At 41.5% G+C, this 15,349-nt stretch overlaps 1 protein-coding gene across 5 annotated transcripts in view; it reads right to left on the bottom strand.

Annotated features, from left to right (window-relative positions):
- The window catches only part of Rapgef2 (Rap guanine nucleotide exchange factor 2), a 214,608-nt gene that overhangs the window by 20,291 nt on the left and 178,968 nt on the right, over positions 1-15,349 (bottom strand). For 4 of the 5 annotated variants that reach the window (XM_032898222.1, XM_032898221.1, XM_032898226.1 and 1 more), the window contains 12 exons: positions 13,740-13,892; positions 13,236-13,400; positions 12,011-12,118; positions 11,718-11,921; positions 11,505-11,613; positions 10,797-11,043; positions 6,979-7,136; positions 6,260-6,500; positions 4,514-4,897; positions 1,253-1,464; positions 1,044-1,167; positions 461-484 (listed from right to left, as the gene is read on the bottom strand). In XM_032898222.1, the coding sequence (XP_032754113.1) occupies positions 461-484; positions 1,044-1,167; positions 1,253-1,464; positions 4,514-4,897; positions 6,260-6,500; positions 6,979-7,136; positions 10,797-11,043; positions 11,505-11,613; positions 11,718-11,921; positions 12,011-12,118; positions 13,236-13,400; positions 13,740-13,892 (2,129 nt within the window). The remainder of the gene's footprint in view (positions 1-460; positions 485-1,043; positions 1,168-1,252; positions 1,465-4,513; positions 4,898-6,259; positions 6,501-6,978; positions 7,137-10,796; positions 11,044-11,504; positions 11,614-11,717; positions 11,922-12,010; positions 12,119-13,235; positions 13,401-13,739; positions 13,893-15,349) is intronic. The other variant, XM_032898223.1, reaches the window with a different exon arrangement.

The raw sequence follows: 15,349 nt of genomic DNA, 5'->3' as shown, positions 1-15,349 counted from the left end.
AGAGCATGAAAACAGTAGTTAGTTGAGCTGTAGGAACTTTGGTTTTAAGGCATGGGGGTGCCTAACACCCCAGACCCACTCCAGTTACTGTGCAATGGGGTTTAGTTGCACAGTTTCTACCGTCTAAGAGCATGCTTCCCTTCCCAGCTTCTGTAGCTTTTCCATTTCAAACCACACAAATTAAATTATAATACAATCTTTCAGACAGCCAGGAAAGGCCTGGTCTGTCTTCCCCAGAAAAAATAGCAATCTTTTTGCAGCTCTTGTGGACCTGACTTCAGGAAAGCCCCAACAGATTAAATCTGAAGTCAGTTTGCATCTGAAATTCTGATAGAGCAAGAGGGTTAACGGGTTAAAAAAAAAAAAAAAAAAAGCAAAGCTTCAGAAAACAGAGCAGGTAAGAAAACAACGGCATGGCAAGATGAGCAAGAATTGAGCGTGCAAAGGCTCTGCCACTTACCCCAGACTCCGCCACTTCTTCTTCCTGTAAGTGAGCCACGAAGATTGAAGCATGGGTGTAGAAAGAGACAGAGATCACAAGCTCAGAAAGAAAGGACCAGACTTCTGGACAAGCAGTTCTAGAAGCCCACAGACATTAACTGCATAGTCACCTCACACGCATTCGCTACAGACATCTCTGGCTTAAAGGACTTCTACCAACCCTTTCGTTCCTTCCCTCCACTGAACCAACCATCGCTTACTGCACCAACAGATGAACACATTGTAAGGACATTATGACGATTCTCCTCTAGCCGGTGCTACCAAGTACAAGCTCTAAGTCCACAGATCAGTGCTCTAAAAATAAGAAGCGAACACTGTACCCAACATTCAATAAAACCGTCTGAAGGACGACCTGCTTGCACTATTGTCTTCTGTGGCCTGGAGGCAGACAGGAGACAGCACCACAAACTGCAGCTTGAAGGTGATTGTCTCAGTGCATTCTAATGTTACTCCTACCATTAACTATTCAGCTTTTCCTCACTGTGGGCAAGCTCACTCTAACCTTTTTACCCGACACATGCCACAGCCAACAACTCACGCACCGAGTCCTGAACATAAGGGCAGGGTCCATGTTGACTGAGGCCATTCGGCCAACATGACGGATTTCCTTTGCAATCATCCTCAGCTTCTCAAAGTTGACCAGCCCATCTACTTTTGAGTCATTTCCTGAGATTAACAGAGGAGGAACAAGAAGTCACATAGTGTCCACTCTGAGTTCCCACCAGAACAGACAGTGCCCATCTGCACTTACCCTCATGGAGAAACGTGAGGTCCTTCTTGATGACGGGGAATAGGGGAATGACAGGAGGCTGTAAGTTCTGGCCACTCAGGACATTGCGGTACTTAGCCATGTTTCTGGAAGGATCAAACAGGTCTTGTAGGTCCTGGAAGAGCTTTTCATATTTATTGGGAAGTTTTTCCCAGGTGGTCCGTAGTCTTGCCACTGGTGCCAGGTTTAGGCCACTAAGGGGGAGAAGAGAGTGACATATGACTAAATGATGGTCTCTGAAACAAAACAAGACAATGTAATACCTCTGTGTGTGGGCCTTACACGCATGGAAAATTTTACAATGCCCAAGAGTTCGTGTCAATCCTCACTAGGGAGTGAGCGGCAGTTATATTGGGTCAGGGCCAAACCATTTGCCTTTATGCTTCTTCCTTCTTATGTTCTCTTAATATTTTAAATATTCATTCATTCATCAATCCATTCATGTGACTATGAGTGTGTCAGAGGTTATCCCAGCAAGCACATGAAGGTGAAAGGACAAATTCTAGGAGCCAGGTCTCCCTTCTAACAGTGGGTAACTCAGGTGACCAGGCTTGGTGGTTAGCACCTTTATGGGCTGGCCCTTCTCTTTCTTCATCACATTGTGACATGTGATAAGGACTGAATATGATGGTCAGTAATGACCAGCTCTGTCTGGACCTCGACAAAACTCCAAAGACTTTCCAAACTAAACTTGCACCAGATAAGTCGTGGTCACTGTGGTCTGCTGCTCTGACCCACCACAGCTGTTTAAATCATGGCTAAAACTATCATAGCCAAGAAAGATGTTCAACCAACCGTGAGATACGCCAACTAAAATGTAAAACGCCTTCATCCAGCACCGGTCAGAATAGGGCCTGATTCTTCTCTATGACATCACCCAACTATATGATACGCATTGTTCCCAAAGTTGAACAAACTGGGCCACAAGGTTTACGGAACTTTATCCGCCATATTGATCTGACTTCTACCAAATAATTACAGCTTCTTCAAGCACCACAACTTTTGATGCTTCGACAACCATCTGAATGCAGAAAATATTGACTTTACTGAATCCTAAAACATAGATTTTTGGAAAAGACAAACCTATTTCTTACTGGTAAGAATACTTTGACTATAATAGGTCCTGTTTTGATTAATAAACATGCTTGAATTTTCTTAGATTTAAAGTTTTAAATCTATTTAATTTAAATATAATTATAAAATTTAAATTTCAGAGTCTGACATGACAATTTGTTTTACAGCAGCCTCTCAGACACAGAGCAGTGTTTGACTCATAATAAGTATTTGAATAAACAAAGATTAGGTAAATATTCCATCACAAAAATTATGAGTACTATAATTATACTAGCCATGAGTATGAAGACCCCAGATACACAAAATGATTCATAATCATTTTAACGTTTGCATTTCTCCTATTTCCACTGTTAACACTCTCAAAAATGAAGGTGAACTTCGAACATTTGCAATAATGCTGTCTGATGAAATCCTATACACATTACTATTTCATTCACTCCTCTGTACTGGGGGCGGTGATTGTTATTTTATATATAAAATGGCTGGTATTCAGAGCAATTCAAATAATTTGTCAGAAGTCAGAGTAAATAAAGATTGAATAAATGAATATACAAATAAGTGTAGATACAGACTTGGTCTCTGAATCACAAGAGGTTTTTAGACACGGTTTTAAATTTTGATTTTAAGTGCATGTTGATCTACTCCACTGCCACTGATGTTCCTGGTGAAAACACTGGAGTCTTCTGATGCAACTAGGCTTCACCAATAGTCTCTCACAGGCTCTCTTCATGGTACCAAGCCTCAAATGCTTTGCATGACCCCTTCAGTCCTGAGCTGTCAACTGCAACTGAGGCTGCACCTTCACCAATGGCCCTCCATGGCCTCTCAAAATGCCAAGCCTCAGCTGCTCTTCTTGACCCCTTCATGCCTTCAAAACCAGTACCACCTGGGTGACTCTTACACATTACCAAGTTCAGCTGCAGCAGGAGGTACAACCTTGGTTATCCCTGGAACACAGCTTCTTTGTGCTCTCAGAAAACACTTCCCAGAAGATTTCACCTCAGTGATGTTGGTCTCATCTTAATCACCACTAATTTCTTAGCTACATCAAACCAGCATCAACAGTCCCAGTAGTTTCTTCTGTTTTTCATTCTAAAGGCAGAGCTACATGGCCAAAGCTGCTGAGTTCTGCTGCTTGCTGAAGTTCGAACATGGCCCCCTTGTTCTATTACATTATCACCAGCTTTCTGTTTTCCAACTTCTTCACTGCCTACGCTGGGCTGCCCTGGAATTTGCTCTGTAGATTGACCTAGAACTCAGAGATCTACAAGCCTGTCTCCTGGGATTAAAGGTGTGGACTAATTAACATAATTTTTTTTACCTTAGCCTCAGGTAGACTATTCAGAGAAGGGCAAAAAGCAGCCACATTCTTCACCAAAATACCACAAAAAGAGTCTCTATGATACATACTGAAATTCTTCTCTGACACCCTTGCCAGGTTCAAATCACTCTCAGCACCAATGTCTTCCACATATATTCCTACTAGAATAGCCCAATAAAGCCCATTTAAAGCATTCCACAGCTGTCCAAATCCAAAATCCCCAAATCCACATTCTTCCAAACAAAAAAGCATGGTCAGGTCTATCACAGCATCACCCCACTCCTGATACCAACTTTTGTCGTAGGGTTTTACTGTTATGAACGAACACCATGACCCAAGGCAAGGTTATAAGGGCAACAGTTAATTGGGGCTGGCTGACAGGTTCAGAGGTTTAGTTCATTATCAAGGTGGAAACATGGCAGCATCCAGGCAGGCATGATGCAGGAGAAGTTGAGAGTTCTACATCTTTATCTAAAGATTGCTAGCAGAAAACTGGCTTCCAGGCAGTTAGGATGAGGATCTTAAAACCCATGCTCACAGTGACACACCTACTCCAACAAGGCTATAACTCCAAATAGTGCCACACTCCCTGAGCCCAGCATATATAAACCATCACAACACCCCCATAGCCTCTGGGAAAAAAATTAAGATTTTTGAATCAGAAAGAAAAAAATTGCTTGTTGAAGCACTTATGTTTTAGTGTACAGGACACACACACACACAAAAACATACAGACACAAGCATATATATATACACACACACACACACACACACACACAGTCAATTATGAACTACTATATTTCTGTAATTACATGGAATTCTGACACGAGTAGGACAGATCCTCTTACCTGATGATTGCAAACATGGAGTTAAAATTCTTGCATTCCCTACAGTGCAAGGCAATCTTGATGAAATGCTTAATGATCTTCATTCTCTTCAGCTGGTTTGTCTCTCGCAGGATTTCAGAAGCCACCCAAAATGTTTCCTGGTTAATGACTTCCTCAAATTTCTTTAGGTTGGCACAGCTGGTTTTTGATTTGAGTTTAAATAAATCATCTATGTATTCAGTAGGCTCAATGTTGCGGAAGAGTTCAAAGTTCCTCATGGAGAGCTGTGTGGCGACCTCCACGGTGCTGAGCTGAAGAAGTGAGATCTGGCTCTCTCGCAACAGCTCCTGGGCATCTTCATCTGAGCAAAGCGTTTCCGTTTCCATGTTGTTTTTCAGATAATACCTGAAAGAAACAGAAACTCTTCAGATGTCAAGCTGAGCAGCAAGCCAGTAGGGCTCCTAAAGGGAACATTGCTAGTTCCTTGGGTGGGGGTGGGGCAGAGTTGGGAGAGGACTAAGAGAATGATGTAAGAGTTCTTTTCATCCATCATGGGCAGTACAGATGCTGCCCCTGCCCCAGTGTCACCAGCTCACAGCACTGCTAGGTAAGTGGAACTGAGCAATCCACAGGAAATTCCTTTGTGCCACCCCCCCTCTCTGACTGAAAGCAGTTTGTTTTCATATATTTGATCTTAGAACAGGTTTTATAGATTTGTTTTACATGTGAGTGTCTTGCCTACATGCATGTTATGTGTACCACATGTACTGTGTCTCAGAAGTCAGAAGAAGGCATAGATCTCTTGGAAGTGGATGGTTGTTACCATCATGTAAATGGGAGAAACAGAACCCATGTCCTCTGCAAGACCAACAAGTGCTCCTAACTGTTGAGTCATCTCTCCTGCCCTAAGGTTTGTTTTAACTTCCGAATAACCTAGATTTTCATGAAATTCATGTAGAGCAGTGGGAGGTATCAACCCAATTTGTCAGAGTAGCAAACAGGGATCTAAAGCCAAATGGCTGGTCAATATGGACAGTACTGTGACCCTTTGAGGGAACTCCTGAAAATAGGAAACTCTCCCCCCACCCACCCACACACACACACACACACATTTGCTCTGTAGCTTCTCTCTCCCTACTTTTTGGCAGGTAGATGTCTTCTCTAAATGAAACTCTAGGAACACACAGCAAGCACAGTAGGGGGTTCTAATAACTGGTCTTTTACATACTTCACAAGACATTTAAGACAGAAAATTTATGGCCTGTCCCTTGACAGGTACAGACTAATGTTCTCTACTGTGGTTACTCTGAAACCCAAACTCTCTTGAGTAATGAGTGGGAATCACAAAGCTGAAACCCAGTAGAGATTTGTAGATCTATCAGTGTATACATGCAGGGGATGCCTAACCTCTGACCCTGTAAAAAGTATTTATTAGTGTTGGGGCTGGGAAAAGATGTGACAGATGGCAAGGGGGGCTTTCATCACAAGTTGAAAGCACAAGGTTTAAAAGTCATGGTTTAGACCCACACCATGTAAAACTCAAGAACAATGACATATTCTAAAGAAAACTAGAAGGAGAAAAATAAAACAAACAAACAAAAACACGAAGTTATTCATGTGACTGATTTCCCTGAGAATGTTTGGTTGGCAAGGCTTTGGGTTCAAGTTTCACCACTGTACAAAGAAAGCAAGAGCAGCAGCACAGGTGATGCCTCTGTTGGATCAGGCTTGACTCTAGCAGGAAGAACCTGGTGAGACAGACTGTACCTCCCGCTCAGCTGTATTCTGTCAGCAAGCTTGGAAAGTTGATCTGGGAGCCTTCGTTGTTTGATAACTCCCTCTGGCGTGACCGAGACCTCACAGAGGGAATACTGCTCTGGGGTGGCAGTAACAGCAAACTCTCTGATGGCCTGGATGACCACTTCCTTTGCTGTGGTGTCCTTACTGATCATGATGTATCTGCTTTGCTGGTCAGCCTTGAAAACTCTCAGTACCTGATCTGGCAAGTCTTGGGGAAGGAAAAGGCACACAGAAGCAGAAAGAATGTTAACGGATGGCAATGTGATTCTACATGGTTAAAAGACAAATGGAAGATTTTTACACATGAGCACATATGCAAAATATGCAAAACGCATACCAAAACAAGGGCATACATGCATTTATGAGGGTATCAAAAATGTCCATCAACAGTTAATCTTCATTATAAGGAAAAGCCCATTTAGCAGACCTAAAATATGCCTCCTGATTTATTTACTTGATACAAGTTAGGAATAAGTGTATAGTATTTTATTCTTTATTTTATCAAAGGTTCAACCACACCAGAATGGTTTTCAGAATACTACAAGAACTAGTCCCAGTGTTTGGAGTTTGAGGTTCATTCTCAATCTTGGTGAACAATAACCATCCATGCCCAGCGGCCAAACATGCACACTATGTCAGTAATCTGAAAGAGAGGTCTATGAAGGCAGGAAGGCTTTGGTGCTCACCAGGAGTAGTGCTGAAGTCCAGAATCCGGTGGTGTGACTGCAGCAAGTCAGGGTTACTGGAAGACAGCGTTCCACTGACAGGCAGGGCAGCTGGAATGTGCTTGGTCTGCCTCAGTCCTACGATGCTATCATCTTGAGACTGACCAATCCCAATATCACTGAAAAGAGCAGATTTTTAAAAAAATAAACTACTAGCAAGGTAAAGGCTCTGAGTCATTACAGATCGTGAAATAAACCACTTTCACTTAAACTTGCAATTAATGTAAAAAATGTTGAAAATTGTTAAGGCCCATTATGTGAAACATTCATCCCAATTCACTATCTCTTAAACATATAGTAGGTTTCTCTACAACCTGCCTTTTTAATAAGCTATAACCATAACCAGGATTATTTTTTCTGTATAAAACGGAGCAGAGGAAATGTGCTGCTGTGTCTAACTGAAGGAACGAGAATGGACCTAAGACAAAAGCCCATGGGAAAGAACCCACTGGAGTTCACTGCATCAACCCAGACAGCTGCTTCCTGGTTTGCTCTTCACAATGAGGAGAAAGAAAGGGGGGAAGGAGCCCAAACTGCCCTACTTACACTCTCCTAGGTAGTAGAACAAACCACCATGGAGTCCAAGTGGGAGGACAGCCTGACACAGACCTCATCCCTCAGTGGCAGAGCATGAGTGTGCCGTGGGCACGACACACTGCGGGCTCTGAAGGACAGGCAGTGCAAACGCAGCGACTCACTTCTAATTCTCTGCTCAAGGTTTATGGTCACGTGGTTAAATTCTCCATTAAAATATGAGCATCGCTGATAGCTACAGACTCCTTTCTGTGCACAGAAAGTTTATTCTGTGGTCACCTGTGTGTGTGCAGCATCTAGCAACATAGCTGGGGAGGCTCTAGAGCCGCCTGCTCTTAAACTAGGATCACAAGTGTGACCACCACACCTCACTCATGCATAACACTTAAAAGACAACTTGACAACATGAAGAATTACTCCTCGATTGAAAGATCAGGTGTTCCCAGAAGAAAGCACAAAATGAAACAGGTATACAACAAAAGAATAAATAGATTATAGGCAAATGTCTACAGCTATAATTCCACAAATACTTTGAAACAAAACAGAGAATTCTACTAAAATTGAGATATAAATTGGGTTTCACAAATACGACAATTTCAGTGTAAATTCTCCTTCGCATATAGCAGAGTCCAGGACAAAAATCAAAGTTCTGTTTAGGCATGTGCATGTACAGTTGGGCAAATAAAGACCTAAAATATTAATGTTCTGTGCATGATAAAAGTCTTTACGTTAGTAGAATTTTATTTTTCAATCACATAAATGTCTTTGCCAAAAATATGAGATGTGATATATGACCTAACACTGTGAGTAAAACAGAAGTGTGTCTGACCAGGTGAGTCACGGCAGACCCGGATGTGAGCATCAGTACTCTTCAGGCACACCCTATCAGAGTATTTCTCATTGCATTTTCCAATATCTCATGCAATAAACTGGAACTCACTCTGCTTCTCAATGCCTCACCCATACCTCAATACCCACAGATACAAGGCTATTCCTGGACTAAAATTTTTCATGTTTTATGTGTCCCTCTTGGACATGTCCTCTTGTGTAGCCTCTCCGACTGGCTTATTGTTACTGAAACAAGTCGGTTGGTTTTAAAACTCATTGACTAATCTTTTCTTCCTCTGGGGTTCATTGGGCTTTCCTGAGCAACCAACTTGGCATCCCAATTTGACTTCTGTTATGCTCATGACCTGCTTCTTGCTGTATGCACATCAAATGTGCACCTCTGTTATACAATAATTCATGCCCACCCTTGCCAGTCTGTGTGGTACCTTAGTTTTTGTAAAGGGTAAAAAGGAACAAGTATATTATAACTAGGAGATTTCACTAATTTACTAGGTCATTGTTTTGTTAAACACAATAACAAAAAAAGTGGGCAACTGGCTCAGTGGTGGACCACTTACATGCTCAAGGCCCTAGGTTTCCCCTCAGAACTTCACAAACCTCCGCTGATGTCTAGCAAAGCTGAAGTGGTTCAGTACTAAATCAAGGCAGTTATAATAAGGCAGCTCCTCCAGTTTCCTGAGCCTGTTTAAATATTACTTTCTCTTCAGTACTGATTTCTCAAATTGTTTCCCTAAGAAAATACTTAAATGAGCCACATATTTGCCATAATGTTCTCCTAGTATTTTAAAGTGAACATAGCTAATTACTTTTCCCTTGTCTAACTTTTGAGCATGCTTGTAAGCACACACACCACAACTACACATGTAATTCACACTACATCCATCACCAACATCCTGAGCTGGGCATGGATTCCAGCCCAGTTCTTCCACATCCCACTGCCAGCCACACTTTCCAGTGTCCCACTGACTTGATTTTTTTTTTAAAGGTTCACGTTCAACCTTGAAGATCCTTTTATTATTGGGCTGCTGCTAGTAATCCTGCATTGAGATGTCTTAACTTTTCTACACATTTACAATTAAGTTTTCATCAAGAAAGGGCTCTAGAATTGCTTCCTAGTTTTTGTAAATGTTACTGTCCTAATCCACAGTCTCTAAGAAACTTTCTCGGAATAAACATACTCTCAACCCTGTATTTATAGAATCATCACACAACTATGCTTATCTTTAGGACTCACAGAATTTAGAAACCACCCGTCATTACTCTTAAATTGGACAAAGTAAACTTGAAAATTCATCAATGCTTTAAGTGATATATCTCTAGTCTGTGCCTAAAATTTTTATCTGAAATGGAATTAAGAAAGAAAGGAAAGAAGAAACTAGGAAAAGGAAATCCTTGCCATAGTCTCAGTGAGTGTATGCATGCAGTTGGGTGTGCGGGTGTGTGTGCCGGAGGATGGTGACCTACGGTCTCCTTTATCCTTTCCACCTGGTTCCTTTCAGTGTCTCTCCCAAAGCTGAGCCTTATCCCCACTCCTCAGGCTGTCATCTACCAAGCTCTAGCAATCCACTGTGTCTGTTGTTCACATCCTGAGGTTACAGGCAAAGGAGAGATCATACCTAACTTAGTGCTCAGTTGGAATCTCAGACCAACAAAGTCTTTGCAGTTTCAGGGCAAGCACATTAAGCACTGGACCTTCTCTTCAGCCTTCCAATACCTCTACTTATTGCTTCACTTTAGAGCCATTAAATTATCAAAGAGATAAACAGGCTAGAATCTTTTCAATTTAACTTGGGGAATACAACACTAAAAGTTTGACTGCTGGCAACTGAGCTTCATAAAGAGCATTAAACCCAAAACCTACAATGAAGAAACCGGGCAGCAAACAAGCAAAGCTCAGCAAATGCAGGGACACCTGAAGCTTGAGTTGTCTGTGCTCCTGACAGGCACACACATCCAAGAATAAATTCAAGAACAATCTTGACATGCTAACTCTAGTGGACCTGAGGAGAAGAGGCCTGAAGCTGGTTACTGTGTCTCCCCACATTTAAGTCACTAAAGTGGGGGAAAATAGCTATGATAAACAGAGGAAGCAGTGACTGGCAATCCAAGAGGAGATGTTATGGAGGGAACCAAGAGACACCAAAGCAGCTAAATCATGGGGCAGTCAGGACATCAACAAACCTCTGTAAGAAATTCAAATGTAGACATGCTCGACTGCCTCTCTTGAAGCAAGCGTCAAAGCAGAGCTAAGCAAATTCAGCTGTCTACACTTGCTCCTAAGACACTCTGAAGAGACATTTACTAGACTCCTGGGCAAACATTCACAACATCAAGCATTTCTGTTTATGCTTCCATTGAACACACTAAAACAAGGTGCTGAAAACGACTTCACATACTTGTATGGTTTCTGAGGTAAGATACTGATCCGAGTCTTGTCGAGTATTTTCTTTAGCTTGTTTCTTCCTCCCACGGTGTTGGCTTTGCTTTTCTTGTTGACCTTCTCAAGGCCTATCACCTGTTCTACATCTACAGCAAGATCCGGTATGGAGTAGCGACTGGCCTTCTTGATGTCTCCAATTTTAGGAAGGTGGGGGGCACCATTTCTTTTCTCTTCAGACAATCTCGTCAGAAGTTCTTTAAATACTAAAACAAAAGTGGAAACAATGCTGGACTAACAGTGGAGCTTGCAAATACATAAAAGTACAGATGAGCTATAAAAACTAAAACTTAGAGAAAAACTAGTCTCTATCCAGATGAGCCTAAGGAAAAAAGACACCCTTCCACCCTCAAGATGACTGTATTCATCAATAGAAGACAGGTTGGACTGCTCGATAAAATCATTCCATGCTCCTCAAGATGATACTTTTTCTCTGAATGTAATTACATACATACATACATACATACATGCATACATACATACATACATACAGAATTCTGTACTATGCATTTTAGCATAGCCCTAGAAAACAGTAGAATCCTTATAAGTTTTACTATTCATAGAAATTACTTTATCCAGAATTAAGATCTAAATATAAAAAAAACAAAAAACAAAAAACAAAACAAAGCAAAAGCAGTCTGAGAGTCAGAGTTGGCAGAATGCTTACCAAATAAGTTGGTTTTCACAGTGATGGACAGGTGTGTGTTATTTCTAAGAATTTCCATTGCCTTTGAAAGTTGGATATTTTCAAAATTTTGACCATTCACTTCTAATATCTAAAAAAAAAAAAAAATGAAGTTATAAAATTAAAGTCAATGTCATCACTGACTGAAGAAAAAAGGTTCTGAAACTCACGTAGACCAGAGCTGAGCCCTCTTACCTGATCCCCACGCTTCAAGCCTGCTTCAGTGGCTTTGCTAGATGAGTCAACACTGTCCACAAAGATGCCGAAGCCCTTTTCAGAGCCTCCCAGCAGGATGAAGGGCAGAGGCGCCTCCCGGGACGGCTTTGTTAACGTCATCGACCTTCGTTTGGCTTTTGCTGCACATGCAATGTTTAGCAGCCTTAAATGTCCACCCATTTTCTACAAGAATTCAAGAAGAGCTGCGTGAAGTCGAGGACAGGCAGAGTTTGATAAACTTGACACTATTCATAAAAGTTCACAAAGGTTACCTCTCTTTCCAGATTATTTTCAAATTCTTCTAGAAATCGAGTCATCGCAGGATCTCCTTCAAAGTCATTGAAGTGATTATTCACCCACAGTAATACTACCCGTGTCACCTATAAAAGAAATTAAGGTCAGCATATTTTTGGTTGTTGTTAGTGCTATCAGTTTAAAAATTGATCTTTTAAAACATTTTATGAATACTGAACACGAAAATTAATAAAAATGAGCCCTTAAACATGGATTTTGTGCTTGTAAAAATGACCATAGGAACTGGAGAGTTGCTCAGGTGATAAACTGGCTTGCTCTACAAGCATGAAGACCTAAGCTCAGATCCACAAAAAGCCAGGTATGTCAGTGTGCCTGTAACTGCAGCACTGAGGTCGGGGGTAGGGTGGGTGGGGACAGGAGGACCCTAGGGGGGTCCCTGGCTAGCCAATCTAGCCCACAACAGTGAACTCCAGATGTACTGAGACATTCTGTATCAGAACATAAGGCAGACAGTAAGAGTGGAAGATTGCCAATGTTGACCTTTGGTCTCCCAACATGTACACACACAACAAAAAAAGTGACCTTCTCAAAACGTACACATTTTAAGTATTGGTTTGCCCTGGATCTTTAAATCTGTGGTGATATTTATTTTGAAAACATATTTAACAGAAGTCTAAATAAAAGCAAGCTTGTAATAAAAACAAAACGTTAGTACAAAATCAGCCAGAAACTGCCAAGTACAAGGGCAGGCTAGGTAAGGAGAACAAACGGTAATAATCTGGAAGACCTGTGTGGGAAAGGGTTTGATAGGAAGGAGCCGCACTAGGGCGTGCAGCTGATCGCCCAGTGTGGCCTTGACAGAGCTTACAAATCAGACTTGATGGTCAGTTCCGCAGAGGGCCCACGGCCTTAAGCAGCACAGGAGGCCGGCATGCTCCAGTGCTTCCAAACGTCTACTGTCCGCCCGGCACACACGGCCCACGAAAGCACGCTGCAGGGTCTGTCGTGCAGACATTTGCTTACGTCTACCGCATTCCCAAGAGAACCACATACTGGCCTTGCATTTAAAGTAAAAATGTATTTCTGAGACTGAGACCATAGAAATCTGTAGGAATATCTGCCTCAGTTATCTCTGTTGTTTTGCTTAAGAAGAATGTGCTTATATTTCATTAAGTTAATCTGAACATAAGTGATGTTCCAATTTTATCTTCTAGTAGTTCACATTTAGAACGCATCTCCAACCTTATCCCTGAGGCTCGGGTCATTGAACCACTCCAATAACTTCTTGCCCACTTCCATTGGGCTGGAAAGGAAAGTCCGGTATGTCAACAGGAAGTCTTCTATGAATGTTGGGTCCACTACAGAATGCTCTTCCACCAAATGCATGGTTAGCCTCTCTGAGGTGCCCTGTAGCAATAAAAGGTCTAATCACCACTATGAATGGATCACTGATACGGCCCCTCCAATTTCAAAGCTTTCACGTAAAACAAAGTAGGTAATAAGGCAGATAAAACCTAATCAGTGGCCACTGATCTACCAGTAACCAGTATCATGCTTGATGGCAAAGGAAACAGGGACGGGAATGAATGAGAATGGAATTTAATGACAACCATGTCTCCATATGCCACAATGAAACCCATTACTCTGCAGGACAATCTAAAATATTTAGAAGGGGGGAGGGGAGTCAGGAGAAACTGGTCAGCACAGCTCTCTTGCTCCTCTGGCAGGAACACCTCTTTATCCTACCTTGATGACGATGTGGCCCTTCCTTGTTCCAGTCCGATCAAGTTCTCGGTGCTCCTTCACCATTACAATCTCTCCTTCTTCCTCAACTTTTTGCATGTTCTTTTCTACTTGGTTCAAAATACGGCAGTAATCTTGCTGGGCAATGCAGACAAACTAGAATAAAATGTAAGTCACATGTTAATGATGAAGTGCTTGCAAAAGACCCACCTGCCTAATAATTCAGTTTTAATTATTTAATACTGACATTTCCCGCTGTCGTTCTCCTACACTCTAAATCAGTGCAGGAATGAACCTTCCTCACACTTCTCTGCTTTTAATGCATTTCCTCTTTCGTTTCTTTTCTGTTTTAGTCTATATTTTAGATTCAAAAATCTAGCAATCTAAAATCTCAAAAGTCCTCTTCCATCCTTTAGTTAGAAGACAGTGGTAGAGAGAAAGACAATCCTAGGGCAAACATGACAAAAACAATTACCATTTGGCTTTAGACATTTTGAAAATGTTAAGTATAAAAATTAGTGGTTTTAGAGATGAAGAGATTCTACCATCTGTATGGTGGAGTAAATATGTATCTGTGCTAATCGCACACATGGACAACAATTTTAGTAACTCTCCTGCTTTAAAGAAGTTGACAGATGAAGTCAGGTATTTATCATGTTTCAGACTGTTACTAATCTGTATTAATTAATTTGTATTGCTCTTAATAGAAAAAGTTAACAGCAAAATGTTACTCCATGGTAATACTCCATGGCTTGTGCACATGAAGAGGTCAGATGTGTGTGTGTGTGTGTGTGTGTGTGTGTGTGTGTGTGTGTGTGTGTGTGTTCCTCTATCCCTTTTCACTTTATCCCTTTAAGACAAGGCCTCTCAGTGAACCTGGAGTTTGCTGTTTCAATGCTAGGCTGATGGACAGCGAGCCCCAGGATCTTCGTTTCCAATCCACCCTCCAATTTTGGGGTTACAGGTGCTCACTGCCCCACCCAACTTTTTACTTGGGTGATGGGACGCCAGACTTGCTTTATGCTTGTGTGTGGGGTAGGGAGGTGTCTTACTGGTCTTTTGCTTATATATTATGGTTTCTGTTTTTAGGGGTTTTTGACTTGTTTGTTTCTAAAGAGAGAGAAAGAGTGGGGAGGTAAGGAGGTTATGAGGATGTGAGAGAAGTTGGGAGAAGGGAAAATTATTTTCAAAAAAATATATAACTTAAAAAAAAGCTCAGGGGGTTGGGGATTTAGCTCAGTGGTAGAGCGCTTGCCTAGGAAGCGCAAAGCCCTGGGTTCGGTCCCCAGCTCCGGGGAAAAAAAAACAAAAAAAAAAACCACCACTAAAAAAAAGCTCAGAATAGGAGCAATAAATTCGAACATAATAAAAATTGTATATGACAAACCTGTAGCCAATATTAAATTTAATGTCAGAAAGTCAAACATTTCCACTAAAATCACAAACAAGACAATGGTGCCTACATTCTCTGATTTTATGTATTGGAAGTCTAGGCTAAAGCAATAAGACAAGAAAAGCAAATCATAGGATACAAACAGCAAAGAAAGAAGTCTCTATTTGCAATGTTACAATTCTATACATTAAAGGCCCCAAAGAGTCTACTAGAAACTAAT

The sequence above is a fragment of the Rattus rattus genome, chromosome 3 (assembly GCF_011064425.1).
Source record: "Rattus rattus isolate New Zealand chromosome 3, Rrattus_CSIRO_v1, whole genome shotgun sequence".
In the NCBI taxonomy this organism is placed as follows: domain Eukaryota; kingdom Metazoa; phylum Chordata; class Mammalia; order Rodentia; family Muridae; genus Rattus; species Rattus rattus.
Note: the sequence above shows the minus strand (reverse complement) of the source record. Positions and strands in the feature narration are given on the sequence as shown.